This window comes from Grammomys surdaster, unplaced genomic scaffold, assembly GCF_004785775.1.
Source record: "Grammomys surdaster isolate TR1022 unplaced genomic scaffold, NIH_TR_1.0 425, whole genome shotgun sequence".
Taxonomy (NCBI): Eukaryota; Metazoa; Chordata; class Mammalia; order Rodentia; family Muridae; genus Grammomys; species Grammomys surdaster.
This window is the reverse complement of record NW_021604844.1, coordinates 450,717-459,875: the sequence shown is the minus strand read 5'-3', so window position 1 is coordinate 459,875 and position 9,159 is coordinate 450,717. Positions and strand designations below refer to the sequence as shown.

Below are 9,159 nucleotides of genomic sequence, written 5' to 3'. Positions count from 1 at the left end.
GACTTCAGTGCCTATTTTGTCCCATTCACATCTGTCAGCAGCTCTAATCCTGTTTCTAGTTATTATTTCCCTACGGTAATTTGCTTCTGTGCTTCACTTACTCTATCTTCTGTATCACCAATGGATTTTGCTTCAGTCAACATCTGTATTCCCCTCTCAACTCCTTCGGGTTCAACATTCAAATCACAATACGCCTCCAAATTTATTTTTCTAGACATAAGAATTCTTTATTTCCATAATTGTTCGTATAACTTCCTTGACATAATGTGAGTTTTCAAAAATTCAACATTGTACTTGACAATACTGAAATGTCCAATATTAATTCACAGTGGTTCTTCCATATCTCCCTCTTAATTTTTCAACCAATTTCTACTGGTAGCATCATTTTCTGGCATCTTGACGTGAACAGCAGCAGGCATGTTATAAACCATTTGCTCAGTGAGGTTTAACATCCTTTGAGTCTTCTTTCCTTCTTTGCATTCTGTTACCATGACAACATAAGCTACAAACATTTATCAGTTTACATCAGCACACCTCAGCATGTTCCCTGGTCTCCTCAACCACGACTATAGTGTACTATGCTAGCTAAGAGTGCCACAGTGGGCAGCAATAGATTTATAGAGACTATGCTTATTTCAAATGTTTCTTTTTAAATACTGTTTTCTGATAAGTTTCATTGTAGAATAATTCCTGTGCTATATCAGCTATGTTTAATAAAAGTCTTCAAGCATGTCCAAAGTCTTCAAAGAAAAAAAAATCTGGACTTTAGATATAGAATTAAAGACCATTCTGTATTGTGTTCCAAAATAGCATTACAGAATTAACCCTGTATGTTTTGCCCTGCAAACTGTGATGTCATACATGCTGTGCTACTGACTCTTTAAAAATAAAAACCTTATTTGAAAAATAAAAAAAGCAAAATTGAATATTTAATAGGAAAATAAGAGTCTGGAGCCAAAGCTGATACATGAACAGAAACAAAGCTGCTTACACTTTCTAGCTATTAAATGGAGTTACTACAAAAGAACTCTGCACAGCCTGGAATGTGTGGGAATTCTATATCCCTCAAAAATTATATTTTTTATTTTTAAGGTGTTAGTTCCTTAAGGCTCCAATTTCTTCAAATCAGACTCAACAATATCATCATCAATAGCAAGCAGCAAGAGTCTTTTTTTTAAAATGTCAATCATAACAACAACAGCTAACATTTATTGGGTGATTAAATTGCTAGGCCCAGTATTTAGATGTTTTAAAATAAACTATCTAATTTAATTCTCACAATAACCCTGGTTATTGCTTATGATTATCTGCATCTTAAGGATAAAGAAACAGAAACAGACCAACCAAACTTACTTAGGGTTGCAATTCTTTAACGAGGTACAGCTGCATTGGAGAGTTGGCTGGCATGACTCAACTTGTTTAGACAGGCTCATGTCCACAGAGATAGCTCACCACCTTCCTTTGTTGTAGAATCCCCTCTGGAAAATCATGTATTTGACTCAATTCCACTCAGGGAAACAGAACTTTTTTTAAAAAAATTGGGTCATAGCACATGATATTTGATTACTGTTTGAGTATTAATTATACAGTATTAATGATAAAGGAACATTGCAATTAAAAAGTAGGAAGAGATTACAATCCAGTGGTCACTTGTGTCCTAATAGTATATTTATTTTCTGAGACTGAGGGACAAAGGAAGATAATAACCAGGTCCTTGTCTAGGAACTGATATATGGAAAGAATAGTGAACCATTCCCTTAACGTGTAAAACTTCTCTTCCTCTATTCATACAACATGGAGAGAGCTAACTGATATTAATGAGACCCTGCGTATGGACAGTAGAAAGGATGGGTACATGTGATGGGAAGGTGAATGAAGATTAATGATGAGGAAGACAAGAGCTGTTCTCTTTGTGACTTGTCCCTATGAGCATATCACAGAGATTAAGTGTATCTGTCAATTAAAATGTGTAAGAGGTAGGTACTGGGCTAGTTGAGGGACAGAGCTAGGTGTATGTAGGAGAGAGAGAGAGAGAGAGAGAGAGAGAGAGAGAGAGAGAGAGAGAGAGAGAGAGAGAGATATCACAAAGAGACCAAATGAGAACTTCCTGGGAAGCTGGATGTGTTGTTTCTCCAGTCTTGTTTTTGAACCCCAAACACATCTTTGTATTTTTGTAGAATGCTCACTAATTTTTGAGTAATCTGTATTAACACCTCTATTTAAATTCAAGCAGCATCCTTATTCTTCTGAATCATAGCTAATAAGAAATTATCAAAAGATAGTCTGAATTATAAAATTTACCTTAAGGACAGATAACTTTTTTCTTATTATATTTTAATTACTTAAAACAGTTTTAAAATTTAAATATATATATTTATCATATTCTTCCCATGTCTCAAATTTCTCCAGATCTTCTACCACTCCCTACCCACTCAACTTATGTCTTTCTCAAAAAACCAAAAACCCAATAGAACAATAAAACCAAAAAAAAAAGAAATAAAACACCACCCCAAAGAAAAACAGAACACACCAAATTGTAACCAAATAAAACACACACAAAAAACAAGAGTCCATTATATGTTGGTCAACTACGTCAGGCCTGACATAGCATGGTTGACATAGCCAGTGTCACTCCATTGGATTTTTCCCTCTCTCATCAGGTATAAATGACAGTTCCATTGTTAACCTTTACTCTAGTGGCTAGGTTTTCATTAATCCATCCATCCATCCATCCATCCATCCATCCATCCATCCATCCATCCATCTATCCATCCATCCAAAACACTATAAAAAATATGATAGGATAAAATAAAAGCTATCACTGAAACCAGACAAGACTAACAGAAGGAAAAGAGCCCAAGAGAAGGCACAAGAATCAGAAACCCACTTGTTTTCACATAAACTAAAAGTCATAATATAAATGGACAGGACCTGGTATAAACTATGCAATCCCAGTGCACTTGCTTTAGATTGGGTGAATTCATATAAAGTTTGCTCATGTTAATTTAGAGGGCCTTATTTTCTTGATGTCTTCCATCCCCTTTGGCTCTTACACTCTTTCTACATTCCTTTATGGAGTGTCAGTTTGATAGTCTTGGCAAGAGCTTGGGTTGTTTGGGGATTCCTGTTGGGCCTATTTGGCCAAGTATTCTGGGAATCAACAGTTTTGGGCAAAGAGAAAAAGCAAAAGTAATGTCAGAGCCATAGAACTAGGAGCAGTAATGTGAATTACTGACTTCTGGGCCTGATATTAGTGTTTCCCTGTGGTAGCATAAAGGCAGCTCTATAGGATTTATCACTGTTCTCAGAAATGGAAATTCCTTCTCCTCACTTTAAATCAGAGCTTCGTTATTACCACATGGCAAATGGATGAAGACGTGAGTCTATTCATGTTTAGACATAGTCTTTTACAGAATGGAAGCTTCCATATTGTATCTTGGAATACTCCGCCTTGTGTTATTATTTTGGGATCTAGCTATATTAGTATCCTTAAGAGCCCAGTCTATGTGGATAAATTGTATTCAGAAGCTAAATTGTAGAAGAATTGGTTATGTTTAACTATGGCACCAGTACTAGGTAGCAGATACAGGAGTGAACTGCTTTAGATGTGTATCTTCTAGCCCCAGAGAATATTCCAAGTTATTTTCATGTAGAGTGTAGATGAGTATACCTGCTAAGCTGTGCACAAATCACAAAACTGTAAGCAACTGGATGATTGTTCTTGTATGTTGCTAAGTTTTGTGTGTACTGTTATGCAGCATAGAACATGGATCCGTATTTAAGATAAATGTTATTTTCCTTGCCCTTGACTTGTTCTTGGTCTGTTGAATAGAATTTACAGTTACTTTCTTAGCTCTTTGATAAATTTGCTTTATCTAGTACACTTTCATAAAAATAAATATCATTAGTATTATTTAACCATCCCTTTGAGATTATTCTTTAAAATGTGGGAGTTGGAGGACCAGGAGAAATAACTCAGTGGTTAAGACTGTGTGCTGATTTTGCAGAGGACACAAGTTCAGTTCCTAGAACCTGCTTTCTGGGGCAGATAAATGCCTGTAACTATGGATTCAGAGGATCTGATGACCAATTCTGACCTCATTGGAAACCACACTCACATGTATCCTCACACAGACACAACTATACATACAATATAAAATATGGTTTTTAAAGTGCATAAATAATAAAATAAAAATGAAGGGATATTTTTGGTGATTGTCTGAAACAGACATGTAGATTTTTAATAAGGTGTTGACAAAAGAATTAAAAATATTAGAGTACATGAATGAGACACAAAAGGTATTAGTCTATGTTGTAAAATGTATATTGTTCCAATAGAGTTACTGATCACTAAAAATGCTTATGTGGAGTATTAAATGGGGAGATATGAAAATATATTCAGAATGAGCATTTTCAACTGGGGACTCAGCAAGATACATATATATGTAAGGGGAGAAAGAGAGAGAGGGAGGGGGAGAGAGACAAAGAGAGGGGAGACAGAGAGAGAGAGAGAGAGAGAGAGAGAGAGAGAGAGAGAGAGAGAAAAAAAAAAGAGGGGGGGGGGGGGAGGAGGAGGAGGAGGAGGAGGAGGATTTTTACTATTTTTTCAGTCAAAAAGGGATATTCTTCAGATATATGTTTACCAACTGGTATTAAAATACGTAAGTAGAAAAATTTCTAACACAATGTATACAGTTGTAAGCATAAATGAAATATAAAAATGAGACAAGTAAAATGAGCAACTGTAATATGGTCATTTGTTACTGTTAGGATAACCATGAAGGTGTAGATGAAGGTGCACAGTAGGAAAAGCCAAGAGATTCTGAGGCCTCACTGGTCTACATAGGGAAACACTGACTAATACAATTACTTTTGTTAATGTGAGTCACATGACTCTACAAGCAATAGGTCTATTAGTTTAAAATTAATACCCAAATATGCTGACAATCTATAGTTAAAATTGTGTATATGTTTTTATTTGATTTTGGATAACCAGTTGGTATATCCTGGGGAATCCAATTTTCCTGCTGTCTGTGTATACATTTATGCATATTTGTAACAACTATTAAAGAAAGAGGGGCCATTAATTTGAAAGAAAATAAGGAGAGATACAAGGGAGGATGGAGAGGAAAGAAAGAGAAGGCAGTAAAGATGAGCTTATATGCTAGGATCCATGCATGGAGTCTAGCATGATTACCCTTCAAAAGGCCCAACAGGCAGCTGAAAGAGTCAGATGCAGATATTTATACCCAACCAATGGACAGAAGCTGCTGACCCCTGTGGATGAATTAGGGGAAAGGTGAAAGAAGCTGAGGAGCAGAGCAACCCTATAGGAAGACCAGCAGTTTCAACTAACCTGAACCCCTGAGATTGTTCTGACACTGAGCCACCAACCAGGCAGCATACACTAGCTGATATGAGGCTCCCAACACATATACAGCAGAGGACTGCCTGATCTTGACTCAGTGAGAGAAGGTTCACCTAAACCTCAAGAGACTTGGGGCTCCAGGGAGTGGGGGAGGGCTGGTGGGATGTGGGTGAGGAGGTGGAGACATTCTCTTGATGACTCGGTGGGGGGCAAGGAAGTATGGGATGTGGAACAGTCAGACAGCAGACTGGGAGGAAGATAAAGACTGGACTATAAAAAGATTAAAGAATTCTAAAAAATGAACTTATAATCTCAAAAAATAAAAAAGAAAAGCATGTGTGTGTATACAGGCAGAGTATCCTGGAACAAACCAGAGCCACTCAGCAGCACCAGCAACATTAAGAAAATGAATAAGAACCCCTAGGCCTTCTCTTGGGTAGTAGCTTTTATTTTCTCACAAAGTAAAGGAATGTAGAAGAATGATGTTAGAATAGGTACATATATAGATATTTTTACATTATTTTATTGGAAAATAGTTTTAAGAGGAAGGAACACTGTCTTCTAATATTCTTTTATGGTTCAGTTATGAGTTGTACAGTCTGGGAGTCTCAAGAGCAGTCTGATGCTAAGGACATTCAGTGTACTGAACTTCATGAGACATTTGCTCTGTGTGCTATCTAACAGACACTAATGATACCCACCATGTTGAACACCATAACCCATCTATCCTCTAGTCTCTGGATGAGGTAAAAATGATTCTAGGATCCTGAGCATCATCAGACTGAGGTACTAGGGGTATTCAGTTCATTCTTACTCAACATGGTTCTGTGTATCGTGCTTCATCCCAGCTAAATATTAAGTCTATTTAATTACTACACCTTTATTTACTTTCTTCTTTCTTGGATCAGCTTCTTTTTGAACAAAGTTTCCTCAAAACCTTTTCTCGGATTTGTCGGGTTTTCACGCAATATACGATGGGATTCATCAGGGGTGGTACCAGGAGGAAAACATCAGCCATGATGATGTGGGTTAGAGGAGACACATTCTTGGCAAAGCAGTGGAGCATGGCTGCACTTAGCATGGGCACATAGAAGATGAGCACAGCGCAAATGTGAGAAAGACAGGTGTTGAGAGCCTTGAACTGCTCTCTGGGGCTTCCAATCCCCAGAACTGTTTTTAATATCATTATATAGGAAAAGATAATAAATACCAAATCCAATATTGTAGAAAGTGCAGCACACATCCCATAGACAACATTGATTCTGTTGTCAGAACAAGCCAGCTTCGTGACATCCTGATGGAGACAGTAGGAGTGGGAGAGCAGGTTTTGGTGACGGTACTTCAGTCTTTGCAAGAGAAAGGGCAGTGGAAGGATTAAAAGAACATTCTTGGAAGTCAGAGAAACCCCGATTTTGGTAACTTTGGAGCTGGTTAGGAGTGTACTGTATTTCAAAGGGCTGTGAATGGCCACATATCGGTCAAATGCCATTAAGGACAGCACAGAAGCTTCAGTGACTGTGAACAAGTGGATGAAAAACTCCTGGGCAAAACATGCAGCTGCATGAATTTCATGAGTTCCAAGCAAGAATAGTCCCAAGGTTATGGGTAAGGAAGAGAGGGACAGTCCCAGGTCAGAGATGGAGAGCATGGAAAGGAAGAAATACATGGGCTTGTGGAGGCTTTCTTCTGTCTTTATAAAAAAGAGGACTATAACGTTTCCCAGGAAGGAGAGAACATACACAAAGGAGAAAGGAATGGACACCCAGATGTGACTCTTCTGTAGTCCAGGGATTACGATAAGGAGGAATCTTTTTTTTATTTCTTTTTTTTTGAACATGAAATGCTTTTTTATAGCATGTTTTACAAGGGGAGAGGGTAAGAGGGGCCAGGTGGTGGAAAAGTACAAAATCTTCTTGGCCTGTGCCTTGAAACATGTCATGGTCTATACGGTACACTGCCTCGAATTATGATCTACCTGCTGTTCTTCAGAAGATATGGTACACTGCTTGAGTTATGGTCTCCCTGCTATTCTTAAGAAGATATGGTACTCTGCTTTGAGTCTATCTGCAGTTGCTAAGCAGGATCTTGCAGTTGCCAAGCTTCAGAGGACATTGTGCAGGTGGGGAAAGATAAGGGGTGAGGGTAAGGGCGAGGGTCCTGGCTTCTGGCATCTCCCCCTTCTCTGTTTAGTTAGAGAAGGCGTCTTATGATCAATCCCAACTATGTGAATTTTGAATTTGGATGTCTAATTATGGGGGGTCTTAGACAAGTTCACAACCCCAAAACACTGATGTGAGACGAGTCACATCGATGGTCGAAGGCTTTAGGCTGTCTACGATGGGCAACGTCAAGGGACTCTGATGTGGGTGAAAGGAGGGTGAGAGCCCTGTCTTAGGCCATGTAGGCTGCACCCACTCCCAGCACCACCCACTCTTTTTCGGCTGCATTGAGTGGGCCCCTGGGAAGTGGACCTACAATAATCCCGTCATTGGGCTAACTCACAGCCATCCTAGTCTCTTGTAAATGTTCAAGTTACCAACCATTTGTCAGTTTGGGGTGTAATATTGTCATAAAGGAAGGCTCCCCAATGTTAGTGGCCATATCAAGGGCGGCCTTGGTTTAGGAAAAAGCCAATTTTTGTTGTGGTGATCAAGAGGCCAAGCTCTCTAGCCAGAGAAAAGAGGGCAAAGCCAGGCATACCAGGAACCCTTCTGGAGGGCGTGGAAGTCTAGGGGTTGACCGTAGGGGGAGGCAGGGGAGCTGGCAGTTGTGTCAGTCTCCTGCGGAGTCACTTCTGGATCCTCTTCAATTTTCAGCTGATGGTAATGAACTTCAACCGTCTTCTTGATGGCAGCATCAACCTGGTTCCGTGGACGAAAGGTCGCAGGTGACGATCTCTGTCTCGCTCAATCTTGATGTCCTGCGCACATCCTCTCAATGAGGGTCCGTCTGGAGGGGTCCGTGCCTCGAGCCCCACGTCTGGGTGCCACTTGACCCGACCGGCGGGTCCTAGTTATTCGTGGGGGCGAGGAGGACTGCAACCTGCTATTCTTCAGAAGATATGGTACACTGCTTGAGTTATGGTCTCCCTGCTATTCTTCAGATGGTATGGTACACTGCTTTGAGTCTATCTGCAGTTGCCAAGCAGGATCTTGCAGTTGCCAAGCTTCAGGGGACCTTGTGCAGGTGGGAAAAGGTAGGGGGTGAGGATAAGGGCGAGGATCCTGGCTTCTGGCTCATCTGGATTAGAATTTCTACAGCAGGCATCACAGGTGATTCATTTTTACCGGGAAAGAAAAAAGAAGGGGATTCTCAGGGAGATTTCTCTTCCCTGGATGTAAATTGTTATTCATCGTATTTGTGGTTGGGCCTCGCTTTGTGAGGGTATCTATTTTTTTCATTAATATTTGTGGTAGCCGGTTAGTTGTGCCTTCTGTGGTATTGGACAGGCATATCAGTCCTCGGCTCCATAAGGGAACTGGGTCTGGGGCATTCCCTTTACGGGTATGAGGGTCCTTCCCCATATCTGTGGCAAAGTTTTGTTGGTCTTGGTGGTGCCCGAGGTCACCAACATGGTCAGCAAGAGATTTGCCATGAGCTTTCAGCTTTAGAGAGAGAAAAGTGAACAAGGCATGATGGAGAGAATTTCAGGGGAACTCCTTCTGAGGGGGTACCGTTCCCCCTCTTTTGTTTTTAAAACCAATTTTTCAGAGTTCTTGTAAAATCAGGGCAGAAGCGCCAACAGTTGCTCCTTCCACACTCAGAGAGTCATGAAGACCTTATTTAAGGAT

The 9,159-nt window shown here is 39.9% G+C and overlaps 1 protein-coding gene across 1 annotated transcript; it reads right to left on the bottom strand.

Annotated features, from left to right (window-relative positions):
• Positions 1–6,272: 6,272 nt before the first annotated feature.
• Positions 6,273–7,815, bottom strand: LOC114632775 (olfactory receptor 51A7-like). Its single transcript, XM_028781387.1, has 2 exons — positions 7,800–7,815; positions 6,273–7,189 (listed from the first exon to the last, which is right to left on the bottom strand). Exons 1-2 carry the CDS (start codon positions 7,813–7,815, stop codon positions 6,273–6,275), a joined length of 933 nt encoding a protein of 310 aa, XP_028637220.1.
• Between the last annotated feature and the right edge of the window lie 1,344 nt (positions 7,816–9,159).